The sequence below is a fragment of the Aquarana catesbeiana genome, unplaced genomic scaffold, assembly GCF_042186555.1.
Source record: "Aquarana catesbeiana isolate 2022-GZ unplaced genomic scaffold, ASM4218655v1 unanchor244, whole genome shotgun sequence".
Classification (NCBI taxonomy): Eukaryota; Metazoa; Chordata; class Amphibia; order Anura; family Ranidae; genus Aquarana; species Aquarana catesbeiana.
Genome location: NW_027362673.1, coordinates 139,021 through 160,663, shown reverse-complemented (window position 1 = coordinate 160,663; position 21,643 = coordinate 139,021). Strand labels below are relative to the sequence as shown.

Genomic DNA, 21,643 nt, shown 5'->3' with positions numbered 1-21,643 from the left:
GCAAAAACAAATTGGATTGAATAGCCCTTGTTCCCATCTGAATGCCTGTCGCCCCAAAAAGTACAAGAGACACTTTTCAGGCAGATTTGGGTGTTTTGGACCACATAGACTTAAATGGGAACACCTGAAAATTAGTTTTTAGCCTGTATTAACTGATCTCCTCCCCCTAATGATGTCCATTGGTTAAAAGAAAAAGCCTGAAGTTTGAATACACATGCTACAAAACTCCTGTATACACTTGTAAAAACGATCAAGAAATCTCCAATAAAAACCCCTGAAAATTGCTCTGCTCAGGTGTGAATGGAGCCTTAGAAAGGCGCTGAATGTGACTTCCTACTAGCCGTATATTTCATGTATTTAAAGCTGTATTTTGTCTATTTTCCTCAGAGGAACGCTTGCTGCGGCTCTCTGGAGGTGGCAGTCCCTGTGCCGGTCGGGTGGAGGTTCTTAAGGATGATGTTTGGGGAGCTGTATGTGATGATCATTGGGACGCCCTGGATGCAGAAGTCACGTGTCGGCAGTTGGGTTGTGGTTCGGCACTGGCAGCCTATGGAGCATCTCATTTTGGAGTTGGACCACCACAGATCCATTTGGATGACGTGAAATGTTTGGGTTCTGAGACTTTTCTATGGGAATGCCCATCAGAAAGGAGACATGACTGCACTGAGAAGGAGCATGCTGGTGTCCTGTGTTCAGGTGAGTTCTACAATCTGGAGATGGTATAAAATTGGGCAACTGACTGAATCCATTTAATGGGATGAAGGTCTCACAGTGAAAATACATCAAAACTGATATCTAATTAATGTGTAATGAATATATCCAAGGTCTATATAGATATATTGGGTTAGGAGGTAATATGTTCTATTTTACCCGCATAAATGGTTGCTCACACCAGACCTTGTGGCATAATTTGCTGTATTTCCCAGTCTGGGTTAGAATATATTCACAGTGATTAGTAGAACCAGTTCACCCTAATGGTGTTCTGATCCAAGTGTCACTACGCAAAACACATACTTTGTATAACCCAGTCTGTATGGACAGGCAAATTGCTGACTAGACAAGATCCACAGGCAGTGTCTAACTCAGACATGGAATCCAATGTCATTTATGCCACCCTGGTACATTCTGGAGGACGCCGTTCCTTCTTTTCTTCTTAGAGGTGGAAAGACAATAAATAGGCCACATTGGCAGCACAAGTGTCTTACAGAATGCTGAGGAAATATCCCGTGTGCACATACCAGCTGCTTCACCTTCAAGGCAGTCCAAGTGAAGCCTTCAAAACACAAAGTGATGATCGCACTGGTGGAGTTTTCAGGACAGAATGGGTGGCTACCTGGGGCCCCAGACTCCCGGAGAGCCCATAGGAGATACTAAAAAATTCTGCACTTCAGTTTATAAGAAGAGGAGTTCCACCCATTTAAAAGTCAGCAGCTTCAAAAAGTGTATCTGCTGACTTTTCATGATCGGACACTCACCTGTCCCATGGTCCAGCGATGCGGGCGCACGAATCCTCGCTCCTCTCCCCCTCCTCTCAGCAGTGCCGGCATTCTAACTGTGGGCATTGCGCATGCGCGAGCCATGCTGTGAATGGCCGGGCAATCTTCTGGGACCTGTGACAAGTCCCAGAAGATTGCAGGGAGGGAGGGGGAGAGGTGATCTTCTTCCCGGTGCCGCAGTGCCAGGGAAGTGGGAGCTGGGTGCCTCTAAAAACATGGTACCCGCTCCCCCCCACCCCCAAAAAAATGAAGTGCCAATTGTGGCATTTTAGGGGGTCCGCTTTAACATGTGTATCCCTTTTTGGGAAGTGGGAGTGGGGGGGGGTTATGAGAAATGGCCTTTCCAAACAGGATATTGCTCTAAACCCATAGGTAAGTATGAGAACCAGAATCTTCACTAAGTGGATATGTGGGAGTTATAATAAAGCTGGCAGAGCCTCCATCCAGGACAGTACAGGGCTTTCACCCACCCCACCCAGGGCAGGGCCCCAACCCTGGACAGAGCATCCAGGACAGGGCCTCCACCCAGGACAGTACAGGACTTTCACCCACCCCACCCAGGGCAGGGCCCCAACCCTGGACAGAGCATCCAGGACAGGGCCTCCACCCAGGACAGTAGAGGACTTTCACCCACCCCACCCAGGGCAGGGCCCCAACCCTGGACAGAGCATCCAGGACAGGGCCTCCACCCAGGACAGTACAGGACTTTCACCCACCCCACCCAGGGCAGGGCCCCAACCCTGGACAGAGCATCCAGGACAGGGCCTCCACCCAGGACAGTAGAGGACTTTCACCCACCCCACCCAGGGCAGGGCCCCAACCCTGGACAGAGCATCCAGGACAGGGCCTCCACCCAGGACAGTACAGGACTTTCACCCACCCCACCCAGGGCAGGGCCCCAACCCTGGACAGAGCATCCAGGACAGGGCCTCCACCCAGGACAGTAGAGGACTTTCACCCACCCCACCCAGGGCAGGGCCCCAACCCTGGACAGAGCATCCAGGACAGGGCCTCCACCCAGGACAGTACAGGACTTTCACCCACCCCACCCAGGGCAGGGCCCCAACCCTGGACGGAGGACCCACCCAGGACAGAGGACCCACCCAGGACAGAGGACCCACCCAGGACAGGGCCTCCACCCAGGACAGGGCCTCCACCCAGGACTTAGCATCCAGGACAGGGCCGGGCCCCCACCAAGGGCAGGGCACCCACCCAGAACGGAACAGACCACCCACCCAATACAGGACAGGTCCTCCACCCAGGACAGAGCTGCCCACCCAGGACAGGTCCCCCAACAGGGACAGGGCCTCCATTCGGAACAAGGCTCCCACCCAGGACAGGACTGGGCCTCCATCCAGGACATCCAGGACTAAATACAAAGGGGATTCCCTTCCCTGGGAAATTTACTAGTAATCTAATTAAATTCAATAGAAGAACAACTACTGCACCCAGCATATAATATTACCCATAAGTATATAGATGTACACCAGTATAGAAATAATAGAAGCTTTTTATAAGAAGAGAATAATAACCATCCAAACATCCAATGTACAAACAGGGATTATCAGCAAAGGGCCCAATAAGAGTCCTGGGGGAATTGTGTATATATACCCGGGTATATAATTAATATATATAATTAGAGATCCCTCTATATGCATGTTGCAGTAAAGTCCAGTTGCCGGGGCCCCCTGAGGACAATGTGGCGTTTGTCTTTGTGTCGGATACCTGAAGACAAGATCTGCAATGATGGGGAGATCTTCCTGTTGTCCAACCAGCTTGGAATGCAGCTTCTCAAATGCAAAGACTGTGGTGTGCCAATGAAACTCAGAGTCAGTATCTACTTTGCTCTTAGTACCTAAATAACACCGAGATAGTCAAAACTAATAGGAGCGGGCATCAGTTCCCTACACGAATACTCTGACTTTTATCAATAGGAGGTCAAAAATTAAATCCTTTATACCTTTTGACTAGCAATTGTGGATACTACTTGTCATGGTGATCAAACAATTGGAACAAGCTATAGCAGTCATATGGTAGGTGGATTCTCCGGGTTGGTAAGTAAAAGGGACTAGGTCAGCCTTTCTGAACCCTTTTACCAAGGAGGAAACCTTGAAATAATTTTCCAATCTCAGGGAACCCCTGCATTGGTGATCAGTGGGAAGAATGCTCTTTACATTGGTGATCAGTGAGAAGAATGTTCCTTACATTGGTGATCAGTGAGAAGAATGTTCCTTACATTGGTGATCAGTGAGAAGAATGTTCCTTACATTGGTGGTCAGTGAGAAGAATGTTCCTTACATTGGTGATCAGTGAGAAGAATGTTCCTTACATTGGTGGTCAGTGAGAAGAATGTTCCTTACATTGGTGATCAGTGAGAAGAATGTCCCTTACATTGGTGATCAGTGGGAAGAATGTTCCTTACATTGGTGATCAGTGAGAAGAATGTTCCTTACATTGGTGATCAGTGGGAAGAATGTTCCCTACATTGGTGGTCAGTGAGAAGAATGTTCCTTACATTGGTGATCAGTGAGAAGAATGTTCCTTACATTGGTGGTCAGTGAGAAGAATGTTCCTTACATTGGTGATCAGTGAGAAGAATGTCCCTTACATTGGTGATCAGTGAGAAGAATGTTCCTTACATTGGTGATCAGTGGGAAGAATGTCCCTTACATTGGTGTTCAGTGAGAAGAATGTTCCTTACATTGGTGATCAGTGAGAAGAATGTTCCTTACATTGGTGATCAGTGAGAAGAATGTTCCTTACATTGGTCATCAGTGAGAAGAATGTTCCTTACATTGGTGATCAGTGAGAAGAATGTTCCTTACATTGGTGATCAGTGGGAAGAATGTTCCTTACATTGGTGATCAGTGAGAAGAATGTTCCTTACATTGGTGATCAGTGAGAAGAATGTTCCTTACATTGGTGATCAGTGGGAAGAATGTTCCTTATATTGGTGATCAGTGAGAAGAATGTTCCTTACATTGGTGATCAGTGAGAAGAATGTTCCTTACATTGGTGACCAGTGAGAAGAATGTTCCTTACATTGGTGATCAGTGAGAAGAATGTTCCTTATATTGGTGATCAGTGAGAAGAATGTTCCTTACATTGGTGATCAGTGAGAAGAATGTTCCTTACATTGGTGATCAGTGAGAAGAATGCTCCTTACATTGGTGATCAGTGAGAAGAATGCTCCTTACATTGGTGATCAGTGAGAAGAATGTTCCTTACATTGGTGATCAGTGAGAAGAATGTTCCTTACATTGGTGATCAGTGGGAAGAATGTTCCTTACATTGGTGATCAGTGGGAAGAATGTTCCTTACATTGGTGATCAGTGGGAAGAATGTTCCTTACATTGGTGATCAGTGAGAAGAATGTTCCTTACATTGGTGATCAGTGAGAAGAATGTTCTTTACATTGGTGATCAGTGAGAAGAATGTTCCTTACATTGGTGATCAGTGGGAAGAATGTTCCTTACATTGGTGATCAGTGGGAAGAATGTTCCTTACATTGGTGATCAGTGAGAAGAATGTTCCTTACATTGGTGATCAGTGAGAAGAATGTTCCTTACATTGGCGATCAGTGAGAAGAATGTTCCTTACATTGGTGATCAGTGAGAAGAATGCTCCTTACATTGGTGATCAGTGAGAAGAATGTTCCTTATATTGGTGATCAGTGAGAAGAATGTTCCTTACATTGGTGATCAGTGAGAAGAATGTTCCTTACATTGGTGATCAGTGAGAAGAATGTTCCTTACATTGGTGATCAGTGAGAAGAATGCTCCTTACATTGGTGATCAGTGAGAAGAATGTTCCTTACATTGGTGATCAGTGAGAAGAATGCCCCTTACATTGGTGATCAGTGAGAAGAATGTTCCTTACATTGGTGATCAGTGAGAAGAATGTTCCTTACATTGGTGATCAGTGAGAAGAATGTTCCTTACATCGGTGATCAGTGGGAAGAATGTTCCTTACATTGGTGATCAGTGAGAAGAATGTTCCTTACATTGGTGATCAGTGGGAAGAATGTTCCTTACATTGGTGATCAGTGAGAAGAATGTTCCTTACATTGGTGATCAGTGAGAAGAATGATCCTTACATTGGTGATCAGTGAGAAGAATGTTCCTTACATTGGTGATCAGTGAGAAGAATGCTCCTTACATTGGTGATCAGTGAGAAGAATGTTCCTTACATTGGTGATCAGTGAGAAGAATGTTCCTTACATTGGTGATCAGTGAGAAGAATGTTCCTTACATTGGCGATCAGTGAGAAGAATGTTCCTTACATTGGTGATCAGTGGGAAGAATGTTCCTTACATTGGTGATCAGTGGGAAGAATGTTCCTTACATTGGTGATCAGTGAGAAGAATGTTCCTTACATTGGTGATCAGTGAGAAGAATGTTCTTTACATTGGTGATCAGTGAGAAGAATGTTCCTTACATTGGTGATCAGTGGGAAGAATGTTCCTTACATTGGTGATCAGTGGGAAGAATGTTCCTTACATTGGTGATCAGTGAGAAGAATGTTCCTTACATTGGTGATCAGTGAGAAGAATGTTCCTTACATTGGCGATCAGTGAGAAGAATGTTCCTTACATTGGTGATCAGTGAGAAGAATGCTCCTTACATTGGTGATCAGTGAGAAGAATGTTCCTTATATTGGTGATCAGTGAGAAGAATGTTCCTTACATTGGTGATCAGTGAGAAGAATGTTCCTTACATTGGTGATCAGTGAGAAGAATGTTCCTTACATTGGTGATCAGTGAGAAGAATGCTCCTTACATTGGTGATCAGTGAGAAGAATGTTCCTTACATTGGTGATCAGTGAGAAGAATGCCCCTTACATTGGTGATCAGTGAGAAGAATGTTCCTTACATTGGTGATCAGTGAGAAGAATGTTCCTTACATCGGTGATCAGTGAGAAGAATGTTCCTTACATCGGTGATCAGTGGGAAGAATGTTCCTTACATTGGTGATCAGTGAGAAGAATGTTCCTTACATTGGTGATCAGTGGGAAGAATGTTCCTTACATTGGTGATCAGTGAGAAGAATGTTCCTTACATTGGTGATCAGTGAGAAGAATGATCCTTACATTGGTGATCAGTGAGAAGAATGTTCCTTACATTGGTGATCAGTGAGAAGAATGCTCCTTACATTGGTGATCAGTGAGAAGAATGTTCCTTACATTGGTGATCAGTGAGAAGAATGTTCCTTACATTGGTGATCAGTGAGAAGAATGTTCCTTACATTGGTGATCAGTGAGAAGAATGTTCCTTACATTGGTGATCAGTGAGAAGAATGTTCCTTACATTGGTGATCAGTGAGAAGAATGTTCCTTACATTGGTGATCAGTGAGAAGAATGTTCCTTACATTGGTGATCAGTGAGAAGAATGTTCCTTACATTGGTGATCAGTGAGAAGAATGCTCCTTACATTGGTGATCAGTGAGAAGAATGTTCCTTACATTGGTGATCAGTGAGAAGAATGTTCCTTACATTGGTGATCAGTGAGAAGAATGTTCCTTACATTGGTGATCAGTGAGAAGAATGTTCCTTACATTGGTGATCAGTGAGAAGAATGTCCCTTACATTGGTGATCAGTGAGAAGAATGTTCCTTACATTGGTGATCAGTGGGAAGAATGTTCCTTACATTGGTGATCAGTGAGAAGAATGTCCCTTACATTGGTGATCAGTGAGAAGAATGTTCCTTACATTGGTGATCAGTGAGAAGAATGTTCCTTACATTGGTGGTCAGTGGGAAGAATGTCCCTTACATTGGTGATCAGTGGGAAGAATGTTCCTTACATTGGTGGTCAGTGGGAAGGAGGAGGAGGACACACCCAAGGAGCTCTCTGAGAACCAGCCTTTTTTTCAAGCCTGGGCCTTGCCTGTTAGCTTGGCCCAGGAACAATGCCTGATCCTGGGGGAGGCCCAGGGAGGGATCCCCCTGATGACATGGGGCCTAGTGAGGAGGAGGTGGAGGATCTGACTGTGGGTCCAGGCCCTGGTATGGATGCGAGTATCTTCAGACAGAAGATTGTTGATCGCTTTAGGGAAATTGGAAGGGCTGAAGAGAAACTTCAAGTTTTGAAAACTAACCATAAGAACTTCAAAGCCAAATACTTCCAGGCCTGGAGTAGAAATCGCACAGCCATGAAGCCTGAGTTACAGGAATATGAGGAAAAAGTAAAGCAGCAAACTTTATTGTTGGAAAAATTAAAAGCCAGAAGTGGAGCTTTTAAAGAAAAATTTGAGAATGAGAAGAGATTTGCCAGCCAGTCGTCAGTAAGTCGCATGGATCAGCAGCCTCAGGTTATGGATGACCCGGGTCCATCTGCCTCTGCACCTCTCCCCCCATGTAAGGCCTTGGAATCGCCAGCGGCAACCAGCCAGGGGGTTGAGAGTGAGCATGGCACCCTGACCTTCATCCGGCGGATGGAGTCACCCCTGAGAGCAGACAAGTTTGCCATTTCTGGTGATCCATCAGAAACCCCTGAGGATGAGAGGAAAGATAAACCAGGGAATGAAGATGGACCTGCACCAAACACCCTGAACATGGATGTTTCTACTCCTGCATTTGCTGAGACCAGTAGTTCCTCTATCAAGTTTGCTGCATGTGTTTCACACAGTAAGGCTGACACCAGCAAAGAGATTGCCTCACCTGAGCCTCCCTGTGTTCCAGCAGAGCTGATTGATGGTGATGGGGGAGGGGATCAGCACATTGCACCATGTGCAGTGGAAGCCATGGAGGTGTCAGACCAGCCTGCTGAAAGTCCTGTCCTGATGGAGGAGAACAGGCCAGCTGAAGATTCCACCAGCACAGCAGTGGGAACTGACACTGTTGGGAAGACTACAGGAACTGTGAATATACCAGCAAGTATTAAGAATGACAGTAATGATAAAACTATGAATGTGGTGGGTGGTGGTGAAGGGGTTAATACTGCTGGGAAAAATAAAAATGACATTGCTCTCCCTGCTCAGCAGAGGAAAGACTCAGCGATTGTGCAGACCAAATCTGTACAATCGATATCTGCCAGAAATGTGACAGACGGTTCAAAGCACACAAATGCTTCTTCTGCTGGGAGAAATGTGGGCAGTTATGCGTCCGTTCTGGGGAGTCGCACCAAAGAGGGTGGAGGGAATTTTAGTGGTCACAATTTGGGGGGGCTTGGTGGTGGGATGGTTGGTGGGTACAGGAGGAGGAATGTGGTTCAATTGAAGTGGGAGGGGGAGGGGACCCCACCAGTAAGGGGGAGGGTGGCTGAGTTGGTTCTGGAAATGGGGTTTAAAGCATCAGATATCTTTGCTTTGATTTGCCCAGTGGGCAGTTATGAATTTGATTTGTCCTTTGTAAAACCTGAGGGTCTGGATTTATTTTGGGAGAGGTATAGTAGGTGCAAGGGCCTTCCGCAGTGGAGTGGTTTGGTGCCAAAGGTGATTTCCAGGCAGCCTCTGATAAAGTCGGTGACGATCCTGGTGCGTAACGAATCCATACCAGAGGCTGATTTGATAGTATGGCTACGCCGATATGGTGAGGTCCTCGCTCCACTGCGGAAGGTCCTTGATGAGCATGGGATATGGACAGGGGCCTGGACAGTCTCACTAAAATTGGGGGTGCTTGGAAATGTAGTTCAACACCTTCCCTGTTCAGCTTTTCTGGGGAGAGATAGGCTGACTATTTTTTACCAGGGTCAGCCTAAAGTCTGTAATAAATGTGGAGACAAAGGCCATTTTGCATCCACCTGTACCCGTAAGAAATGCTCACTATGCCAGGATCTGGACCATTTGGCTAAGGATTGTACTGAAATTCGGTGCAATTTGTGCCAAAAGCTCGGTCATCCTTATAGTCAGTGCCCGGAGGCATTACATAACTTGCCAGGATTGGAGGCTGAGTTGCAGAGACTTGATAAGGAGGATGAGGCCGCTAAAACTGTTATTGCCCCTCCTGTTTCTGTTATATCTGTTCCAGATTCTGTTTCCCCTGGTAATGTGGTCCCTGAGTCTGTCCCTCCTGTTTCTGTTACATCTGTTGTTTCGGATTCTGTTTCCCCTAGTAATGTGGTCCCTGAGTCTGTCCCTCCTGTTTCTGTTACATCTGTTGTTTCGGATTCTGTTTCCCCTAGTAATGTGGTCCCTGAGTCTGTCCCTCCTGTTTCTGTTACATCTGTTGTTTCGGATTCTGTTTCCCCTAGTAATGTGGTCCCTGAGTCTGTCCCTCCTGTTTCTGTTACATCTGTTGTTTCGGATTCTGTTTCCCCTAGTAATGTGGTCCCTGAGTCTGTCCCTCCTGTGTCTGTTACATCTGTTGTTTCGGATTCTGTTTCCCCTAGTAATGTGGTCCCTGAGTCTGTCCCTCCTGTTTCTGTTACATCTGTTGTTTCGGATTCTGTTTCCCCTAGTAATGTGGTCCCTGAGTCTGTCCCTCCTGTGTCTGTTACATCTGTTGTTTCGGATTCTGTTTCCCCTAGTAATGTGGTCCCTGAGTCTGTCCCTCCTGTGTCTGTTACATCTGTTGTTTCGGATTCTGTTTCCCCTAGTAATGTGGTCCCTGAGTCTGTCCCTCCTGTGTCTGTTACATCTGTTGTTTCGGATTCTGTTTCACCTAGTAATGTGGTCCCTGAGTCTGTCCCCCATGTGGTGGTCCCTAATGCTACTGTACGTAGATCCTCCAGACTGGCAGAAGCTGCTGGGGGGGCAGGTTTGGCGGATCTTCCCACTCGGCCTCCAGTCCCTGTCCCTCAGCGGCACAAACGTGGTCAGGGGAATGTGGGGGTGCAGGATGGGGGTGGGGCTGATAGAAGGGTGTCCATATCCTATGTCTCACCCTCTGTTGAGGGGGATTCGGATGATGAGGGGTGGGAGAAGTTTAGGAGGAAGAAAAAGAAGAAGAAGAGGAAGACAAGTAAAGTGGTCATTTCTTCCTCAGGGTCGGACCCAGGAGGGGTTCCTCTTGGTAATACCTTTTCAGTTTTGTCAGGTGATGATATGTCTGATATATCTTTCTCTTTATCATCCATGGATGAGGGGGAGTCACGTAGTCTTAAGAGAGCTGTTTCGGGTGATGAGAGTGTGGCAAAGGTTAAGAAACGACTACCCCAATCATCCTGATGGCAGTTCCCACTCCGATAAAGGTGGCGACCATTAATGTCGCCAGCATTAAATCTGCAAGAGCTCGTGATATTGCCTTATTTTTGCTCAGCGAGTTTGATGCCGAGATTTTATTTTTGCAAGAGACCTGGCTCAATACTTTGGCCGATGTCCATCTAGCAAAAAGGGAGTGGAGATGCGGTCCCTCCTTTTGGTCTCTTGCGGCTGAGCCCTGCAGCGGAGTTGCGGTCCTTTTTAAAACCGATATGGTAACATGCCGGCGGGTAATTGAGGTAGAAATGGGGAGATGCATGGTCTTGGACGTCTCTGTTAGGGGGCAGGACCTGCGCCTGATCAATATCTATGGACCGCAGTCAAAATGGGGCAGGAAATGCCTCCTCACAGAGATCAAGCCCTTCCTTTTTACGTCCCAGCAGGTTGTCTTTGGAGGTGATTTTAACACCATAATTAGGCCTGAAGACAGGAGAGGCTCCATAGACAGGCTGGGTTACGATAGCGTTTTTCTTAGAGATATGGTAAGACAAGCAGGCCTGGTAGATGTGCATATTAAGCACTGCCCTGGCAGCACGGAATTCACATTTCAGAGAGGGAATAGTCAGAGTAGGATAGATAGGTTTTTTTTAAAGGAGAACTCTGCTTTCTCGGCTCCTGAGTTGAGGGCGGTGGAGTTCTCTGACCACTGTATGCTGTCTGTGACTCTGAATGCCTCAGACACTCTACCCAGGGGAAGGGGTACCTGGAAACTGAATTCGGCTCTCCTGGAAGATGTAGAGGTAAGACAATCCTTTGAGGATTTTTTTCAGGCACAGGTTTCTATTCTGGACTTTTGCAGCAGTAAGTCAGAGTGGTGGGAACTTGTGAAACAAAGGACAATTGGACTTTTCAAGGCCATAAGTAAGAAGAAGCAGCTTGGTATGTACATTGCCTACCAGCATTTGCGGAGGAAGCTTGATCGTCTTGTCTCGTATAGAGGAGATCCAGGGGAGATCTCTGAGGTGAAGTTTCTTCTTAGGAAGTGTCAATACGACCGGCATGCCTCCTTGGTTCTGGAGAGGGATTATGGAAAATATCACTCGCCTGATCCTTACCAGAACTGTAAGCAAGGCATAGCAGTTAAGACGGTCATAGGCCTGAGGGATAGTACGGGTTCCCTGGTGAAGTCCAGATCAGGGATCCTGGAGATCTTCAGGTCATATTATGCAGACCTTCTGGGAAGAAAGGACCTTTGTCGGGACAGGATGGAAAGCTTTCTGGATTCTACTCCAGGATTGGGAAATGGTACATTGCCTTTGATGGATTTGACAGAACCAATTTCAGGGGATGAGGTAGTTCATGCTATAGAGAAGCTGGCTACCAAAAAATCGCCTGGGCCAGATGGGTTGACAGCTGAATTCTACAAGTGTTTTAAGTCCATTCTGGCTCCCTTTTTAGCAGAGGTTTATAACAGCTGTCTAGAAGAGGGTTCGCTCCCTCCCTCCATGAGGCAATCCGCTGTGATTCTTCTGTCAAAAGGTAAAGACCCCTCAATGATTGAGAACTGGCGCCCCATCAGTCTTCTTAATGTTGATAGAAAGATCCTGGCGAAGATTCTTTTTTGGCGCTTGTCGTCAGTAGCAGGCGATTTGTTGTCCAGTCATCAGCACTGCTCGGTCCAAGGTAGAAGTACCTTTTCAGCGGTTTTAGCTGTCCGGGAGGCTTTGGAACGATGCAGGGCTGCTGGATGGAGAAAGTACTTGCTGGCATTGGATCAGGCGAAGGCTTTTGATAGAGTCAATCACGAGTACCTGTATTTGCTACTTGGTAGATACGGCCTGCAGGGGAGGTTTATAGATTGGCTGAAGACATTATATAGAGGGGCTGAGAGCTTCCCACTGGTAAATGGTTGGGTTGGACGGCCTTTTGAGGTTAGCTCTGGTGTGCGCCAGGGATGTCCTCTGAGCCCCCTGTTATATGTATTCGCAATCGACCCCTTCATAAGAAGGCTAGAGAGTGGATCTTTGTGCGGGGTGCCTTTGGGCATTGCTGGTGTGCCGCCTCTGAAGGTCGTGGCCTATGCCGATGATGTGTCTGTTATTGTCTCTGGGACAGAGGAGGCGCAGGAGGTGGTCTCTATGATAGAGCAGTACACGGAGGCTTCTGGTTCTAAAGTCAACCATGAAAAGAGTGAAGTTTTCTGGATGGGTGAGGAGGGTGAAAGCTTCGAACTTCCGGATGCCTTCCCAGAGCCCCAGCAGGAAATTAAAGTGTTGGGCATCAAATTTGGTCCTGGTGACTATGGTCATCGAAATTGGGAAAGCAGGTTGGTGTGTGCCAATGCCAAAGTAGCAAGCTGGAAGAAATGGAAGCTTTCCTTGAGAGAGAGGGTTGACTTGATCAAAACGTACCTGGTCCCAATCTTTTTGTATGTCAGCTTCGTCTGTATCTTGCCAGCATCTCTCTATGCAAGGGTGTACAGCTGTTTTTTCCAACTGTTATGGGGAAGTAGGCTGAACCTGATCAAACGCAATGTAACTTACCTGTCTAGGCGGGAGGGTGGCCTAGGAATGGTCAACCCAATAGTTTTCTTTTCTCTGCTCTTTTTAAAGTACAATCTTGGTAACATGCTAGCAGAAAACCCGCCGGGATGGGTGGGCATTTTTCAGTCTTGTTTTAGGCCTTTTCTGCGATGCTGGGAAGATGGCGGGCCAGTGAAAAGTCTGAGAGTCCGACATGGCAAGCTCCCGGCTTATGTTGCCCCGTGTCTGAAAATACTTCGGCAGTGGCAGGTGACAGTGGAGGATATCAAGTCCCTCCCCAGGAAGCTTCTGGAGAAGAGGATTTTGAGCTCTGCTTTCAGTGTGTCACTGGCCTTAAGGGATTGCCCAGGCTCTGTAATGAGGGAGGGGTTGCGTTTAATCAATTTAGAAAGAATCCCCTTGAAATTTAGGGATCAAGCCTGGCTCGCTTTCCATGGAAGGCTCTATGTCAGAGGGAACTTGAAGCATCGCCCTGTGGATGATCGGGATTGTCCTAGAGCGGAGTGTGTTGGTAAAGTGGAGTCTATGGACCACTTTTTGCTGCAGTGTCCCTTTAACATAGAGGTGTATAAAAGGGTGGGGAGGGCTCTAGGCATCCCCTTTTTCTATCGCATGAGTTATGCGGAGTGGGTGTACGGGGCATTCCCGACTTGCTGGGATTTTGATTTGGATACACTGTTTTTAGTTAGTATAGTTGTCCGTTACTTCACATGGAATGCACGGTGCCAGATTACCCTGCGGAAAAAAGTCCTCTCTGTTGAGGTGGTGGTACACGATATTCTGGGTGAGGTTGGGAAAATTCGGGGTCTTGAGAGGGGCAGGGAGCCTCGGGCGGTCTGGAAAAAGGCGTGGAGGAATATCAGACCTGCCTTTGGTGAACTGCCCATCTCTGGGTGAGGTGCTCCTTTTCTTTTTCTGTTTCTTTCACTCCCTTAGCTTTTGTTGGTTAGTATCTTCTTTTTGAAGAAGGGCTGCATGCATAATGGGTGCGGGTTTGTTTCTTGACCTCACAGTTTGGATGTCTGGTGTATTGGTGTGAGTTGTAGTGAGATTATCCCCAATAATGACATGTTCATGATGAGTTTTGTTTTTGCTGTAAAGTCATTTTTTGTTTGAGAGCAGATTTGCTATATTTATTTTCATTTATGTAAATATGTATATATTTATGTATATTATATATAGTGATTTTATGCTTATTGATTGCAAGACTTTTAATAAAGAAAAATTGGGAAGAATGTTCCTTACATTGGTGATCAGTGAGAAGAATGTTCCTTACATTGGTGATCAGTGAGAAGAATGTTCCTTACATTGGTGATCAGTGAGAAGAATGTTCCTTACATTGGTGATCAGTGAGAAGAATGTTCCTTACATTGGTGATCAGTGAGAAGAATGTTCCTTACATTGGTGATCAGTGAGAAGAATGTTCCTTACATTGGTGATCAGTGAGAAGAATGTTCCTTACATTGGTGATCAGTGAGAAGAATGTTCCTTACATTGGTGGTCAGTGAGAAGAATGTTCCTTACATTGGTGATCAGTGAGAAGAATGCTCCTTACATTGGTGGTCAGTGAGAAGAATGTTCCTTACATTGGTGATCAGTGGGAAGAATGTTCCTTACATTGGTGATCAGTGAGAAGAATGTTCCTTACATTGGTGATCAGTGGGAAGAATGTTCCTTACATTGGTGATCAGTGAGAAGAATGTCCCTTACATTGGTGATCAGTGAGAAGAATGTTCCTTACATTGGTGATCAGTGAGAAGAATGCTCCTTACATTGGTGGTCAGTGAGAAGAATGTTCCTTACATTGGTGATCAGTGAGAAGAATGTTCCTTACATTGGTGATCAGTGAGAAGAATGCTCCTTACATTGGTGGTCAGTGAGAAGAATGTTCCTTACATTGGTGATCAGTGAGAAGAATGTTCCTTACATTGGTGATCAGTGAGAAGAATGTTCCTTACATTGGTGATCAGTGAGAAGAATGCTCCTTACATTGGTGGTCAGTGAGAAGAATGTTCCTTACATTGGTGATCAGTGAGAAGAATGTTCCTTACATTGGTGATCAGTGAGAAGAATGTTCCTTACATTGGTGATCAGTGGGAAGAATGCTCCTTACATTGGTGATCAGTGAGAAGAATGTTCCTTACATTGGTGATCAGTGAGAAGAATGCTCCTTACATTGGTGATCAGTGAGAAGAATGTTCCTTACATTGGTGATCAGTGAGAAGAATGTCCCTTACATTGGTGATCAGTGGGAAGAATACTCATTACATAGGTGGTTAGTGGGAAGAATGTTCCTTACATTGGTGATCAGTGAGAAGAATGTTCCTTACATTGGTGATCAGTGAGAAGAATGTTCCTTACATTGGTGATCAGTGGGAAGAATGTTCCTTACATTGGTGATCAGTGAGAAGAATGTTCCTTACATTGGTGATCAGTGAGAAGAATGTTCCTTACATTGGTGATCAGTGAGAAGAATGTTCCTTACATTGGTGATCAGTGAGAAGTATGTTCCTTACATTGGTGGTCAGTGAGAAGAATGTTCCTTACATTGGTGATCAGTGAGAAGAATGTCCCTTACATTGGTGATCAGTGGGAAGAATACTCATTACATAGGTGGTTAGTGGGAAGAATACTCATTACATAGGTGATTAGTGGGAATGTATCTGAGAGGCAGAAATTAGTCCTTGCTGAAGGAAACCTAACAACATCTGGAAGAACCCTGGTTGAGGAAGGCTGACCTAGGGTGATTACTGTCCCTGCTGGACTCATCCTGGAACAGATACTTTCAGGATGGTGAGCAGGAGGACACTGATGAGTAATGCCCCGTACACACGATCGGACTTTACGGCTTACTTGGTTCGGTGGCCCGGAGTCTGTTGGACAATTCGATCTTGTGTGGGCTCCACAAACTTTTTTTCCCCAAAAGTTTGACGGACCTAGAAATGAAACCTGTTTCAAATCTTTTCGACAGACTCAAGTCTGTATGCTAGTCCGACTTTTCGATGGATTTGAGTCCAGTGGAAAATTATGTATGCTAGTCCGACGGACTAAATTCGACTCTAGGGCAGCTATTGGCTACTGGCTATGATCTTCCTTGTTTTAGTCCGGTTGTACGTCATCACGTACGAATCCGTCGGACGTTGGTTGATCGTGTGTAGGCAAGTCCGTTTATTCGGAAAGTCCGTCAAAGTCCGCAGGACAAAGTCTGCGGTAAAGTCCGCTCGTGTGTACGCGGCATAACTCTTCCCCGAAGTCCTCTGCAGTCTGCAATGAATGAACCACTTAGTAGAATATTGGAAAACATTATTGTGTGGTTATTGACTCCCAGCTCTCCATTACTCTGTTTATTCTCCTGCAGAACATCATGAAGTTCGCCTGTCTGGAGGTCCCAATAACTGTTCGGGTCGTCTGGAAGTTTATATGGATGGAGTTTGGGCGACGGTGTGTGATGGTTCCTGGTATGATGACGATTCCGACAAAGTGTGTAAAGATCTTGGCTGCGAATCGTTTGTGAAAAACACCAAATATGAACATACACTGAGTACGAGTGTGACCTTTCTGTGTCCTCATTCCTATTCGTTATGGGAATGCAAGATCTTCACCAAGAACCCCAACACCTGCCGCCAAGCCAAGGCTGTGGGCATCGTCTGCAATGGTAAGGAAAAAATCTGAATCGTTCATTTCTTATTTCATGTTTTTGTGTACTGTATATACACTATATTACCAAAAGTATTGGGACGCCTGCCTTTACATGAATTTTAAAGTGGTTCTAAACCCAAGAAAAAAAACCCTGCAAGACAAAGGCATCATGAGCTAGTATGCATAGCATAGCATACTAGCTCATTATGAATTACTTACCTGAGGTTGAAGCCCCCACAGCCATCCTCGTACACTGCTCTGGCAGCCCACATCGCTCCCAGGGTTATTTCCGGGTATCGCGGGCTCCAGCGCTGTGATTGGCCAGAGCCGCGATGACGTCACTCCCGCACATGCGCGCAGAAGCCACCGGTAACGGCACACTCACTGAAGCAACGGCACATACAGATACAGGGGATTCTCCTAAACGGTTCAGGTCTAGGAGATATCCGGGGTAACTACAGGTAAACCTTATTATAGGCCTTATTATAGGCTTACGTGTAGCACAAAGTATGTTGTGAGGGTTTACAACCACTTTAATGACCTCCCAGTCTTAGTCCGGAGGGTTCAATATTGAGTTGGCTCCGCCCTTTACAGCTATAACAGCTTCACCTCTTCTGGGAAGGCCGTCCACAAGGTTTAGGAGGGTGTCTATGGGAATGTTTGACCATTCTTCCAGAAGAGCATTTGTGAGGTCAGGCACTGAGAAGAGACGCTTGAGAGGGGATATGATTTCAAAGTATAAATACCGGACTGGTGACCCCACAATATACAAATACCGGACTGGTGACCCCACAATATATAAATACCAGACTGGTGACCCCACAATATACAAATACCGGACTGGTGACCCCACAATATACAAATACCGGACTGGTGACCCCACAATATATAAATACCGGACTGGTGACCCCACAATATACAAATACCGGACTGGTGACCCCACAATATACAAATACCAGACTGGTGACCCCACAATATATAAATACCGGACTGGTGACCCCACAATATACAAATACCGGACTGGTGACCCCACAATATATAAATACCAGACTGGTGACCCCACAATATATAAATACCGGACTGGTGACCCCACAATATACAAATACCGGACTGGTGACCCCACAATATACAAATACCGGACTGGTGACCCCACAATATATAAATACCGGACTGGTGACCCCACAATATATAAATACCGGACTGGTGACCCCACAATATATAAATACCGGACTGGTGACCCCACAATATACAAATACCGGACTGGTGACCCCACAATATATAAATACCGGACTGGTGACCCCACAATATATAAATACCGGACTGGTGACCCCACAATATACAAATACCGGACTGGTGACCCCACAATATATAAATACCGGACTGGTGACCCCACAATATATAAATACCGGACTGGTGACCCCACAATATACAAATACCGGACTGGTGACCCCACAATATATAAATACCAGACTGGTGACCCCACAATATATAAATACCGGACTGGTGACCCCACAATATACAAATACCGGACTGGTGACCCCACAATATACAAATACCGGACTGGTGACCCCACAATATATAAATACCGGACTGGTGACCCCACAATATATAAATACCGGACTGGTAACCCCACAATATACAAATACCGGACTGGTGACCCCACAATATATAAATACCGGACTGGTAACCCCACAATATACAAATACCGGACTGGTGACCCCACAATATATAAATACCGGACTGGTGACCCCACAATATATAAATACCGGACTGGTGACCCCACAATATACAAATACCAGACTGGTGACCCCACAATATATAAATACCGGACTGGTGACCCCACAATATATAAATACCGGACTGGTGACCCCACAATATATAAATACCGGACTGGTGACCCCACAATATATAAATACCGGACTGGTGACCCCACAATATATAAATACCGGACTGCTGACCCCACAATATATAAATACCGGACTGGTGACCCCACAATATATAAATACCGGACTGCTGACCCCACAATATATAAATACCGGACTGGTGACCCCACAATATATAAATACCGGACTGGTGACCCCACAATATATAAATACCGGACTGGTGACCCCACAATATACAAATACCGGACTGGTGACCCCACAATATATAAATACCGGACTGGTGACCCCACAATATATAAATACCGGACTGGTGACCCCACAATATACAAATACCAGACTGGTGACCCCACGATATATAAATACCGGACTGGTGACCCCACAATATATAAATACCGGACTGGTGACCCCACAATATATAAATACCGGACTGGTGACCCCACAATATATAAATACCGGACTGGTGACCCCACAATATACAAATACCGGACTGGTGACCCCACAATATACAAATACCAGACTGGTGACCCCACAATATATAAATACCGGACTGGTGACCCCACAATATATAAATACCAGACTGGTGACCCCACAATATACAAATACCGGACTGGTGACCCCACAATATACAAATACCGGACTGGTGACCCTACAATATATAAATACCGGACTGGTGACCCCACAATAGGGATAAAACTTTTTCGCAGAAGAGAGTTTAATAAGACTCGTGGCCACTCATTACAATTAGAAGAAAAGAGGTTTAACCTTAAACTACGTAGAGGGTTCTTTACTGTAAGAGCGGCAAGGATGTGGAATTCCCTTCCACAGGCGGTGGTCTCAGCGGGGAGCATTGATCATTTAAAAAAAACTATTAGATAATCACCTGAATGACCGCAACATACAGAGATATATAATGTAATACTGACACAGAATCACACACATAGGTTGGACTTGATGGACTTGTGTCTTTTTTCAACCTCACCTACTATGTAACTATTTAACTATGTTGGATGAGAAGGCCTGGCTCGCAGTCTCTGTTCTAATTCATCCCAAAGGTGTTCTATGGGGTTGAGGTCAGGACTCTGTGCAGGCCAGTCATGTTCCTCCACCCCAAACTCGATCATCCATGTCTTTATGGACCTTGCTGTGTGCACTGGTCCAAATCATTTGGTGGAGGGGGTATTATGGTGTGGGGGGGAGGGGGGATTATGGTGTGGGGTTGTTTTTCAGGGGTTGGGCTTGGCCCCTTAGTTCCCAGAAGAGGTGAAGCTGTTATAGCTGCAAAGGGCGGAGCCAAATTAATATTGAACCCTCCGGACTAAGACTGAGATGCCTTAAAGTTCATGTGTGTGTAAAGGCAGGCGTCCCAATACTTTTGGTAATTTGGTGATGGTGTGAGATCTTCCTGTCTGTGATCACACCATGGACAGATATCATGACCTCCTATGGGAAAGGGAAACCATCGGTTTTCAGAATGATAACTCCCCCCCTCCCCCACACACTGTAGAAGTGAAGTTATTGAAATTCTTTCTTCTGATCCGTCTTCTTTTTATGTACATTTATCTCTTTGTGTTTCCATTGGTTGTCTTTTCCAGGGTCAGGTGACTTGTATGATGAGATGACCACAGTGACCTCATCCAGCACACATTTCGATCGGCTCCTGACAGGTATTATTTATTGATTATAATGATCATATTTGTCATTTTCTCAGCATTTCACAGCAGCATCCGCTCCTTCCACCCACCAAGAGGAATATTCCAGCCATGATGGTGGCTCCTTATCTTCTATGGGGGGGGGGCACCAATGGTCCTCCATCCTTTCACCTGGACACCATCTTCTGGACTACAGAATTCTCCCCCCAGGTCAGGATGGTTGTTGGTGTGAATTCTGGTTTGTTGGAACTGAATAGAGAATTCTGTACAGAAAATTCCAATATTCTGCCCATGTTTGTCCTGGGATGGTGGCCTTTAGAATGGAAAGAATTTTATGTCCTGCGTGCAATAATACGGCTCTCAGCCATAGTGCTGAGGAGGGGTGAGGGGTGAGGAGTTCCCTTTATATTTCTGTTTGGCTTTATGACACTAATCCCTACTTTTTGTGTCTTAGGATCGCCCCCTGTCCCCAGTGATGCTACCCATTCCTACTTCATTATCGTCTGTGCTCTCCTTCTCAGCCTTCTCCTCATGTCTGTCCTTGTCTTCACAACCATCATCTGGAGACTCCGATTAAAGCAGAGTAAGGAATATTATATGGCATAGTGGTAAGGAATATTATATGGTATAGTGGTAAGGAATATTATATGGCATAGTGGTAAGGAATATTATATGGAATAGTGGTAAGGAATATTATATGGAATAGTGGTAAGGAATATTATATGGCATAGTGGTAAGGAATATTATATGGCATAGTGGTAAGGAATATTATATGGCATAGCTGTAAGGAATATTATATGGCATAGCGGTAAGGAATATTATATGGCATAGTGGTAAGGAATATTATATGGCATAGCTGTAAGGAATATTATATGGCATAGTGGTAAGGAATATTATATGGCATAGTGGTAAGGAATATTACATGGAATAGCGGTAAGGAATATTATATGGTATAGTGGTAAGGAATATTATATGGCATAGTGGTAAGGAATATTATATGGCATAGCGGTAAGGAATATTATATGGCATAGTGGTAAGGAATATTATATGGTATAGTGGTAAGGAATATTATATGGCATAGTGGTAAGGAATATTATATGGCATAGTGGTAAGGAATATTATATGGCATAGCGGTAAGGAATATTATATGGCATAGTGGTAAGGAATATTATATGGCATAGCGGTAAGGAATATTATATGGCATAGTGGTAAGGAATATTATATGGCATAGTGGTAAGGAATATTATATGGTATAGTGGTAAGGAATATGATATGGCATAGTGGTAAGGAATATTATATGGCATAGCGGTAAGGAATATTATATGGCATAGTGGTAAGGAATATTATATGGTATAG

General features: G+C 45.3%; 1 protein-coding gene across 1 annotated transcript in view; it reads left to right on the top strand.

Moving 5' to 3' along the window:
* Positions 1–21,643, top strand: part of CD6 (CD6 molecule) — a 112,766-nt gene that overhangs the window by 27,676 nt on the left and 63,447 nt on the right. Inside the window, exons 3-6 of the mRNA XM_073611936.1 lie at positions 388–696; positions 16,475–16,771; positions 20,231–20,302; positions 20,742–20,870. Coding sequence (XP_073468037.1) covers positions 388–696; positions 16,475–16,771; positions 20,231–20,302; positions 20,742–20,870 — 807 coding nt within the window. The remainder of the gene's footprint in view (positions 1–387; positions 697–16,474; positions 16,772–20,230; positions 20,303–20,741; positions 20,871–21,643) is intronic.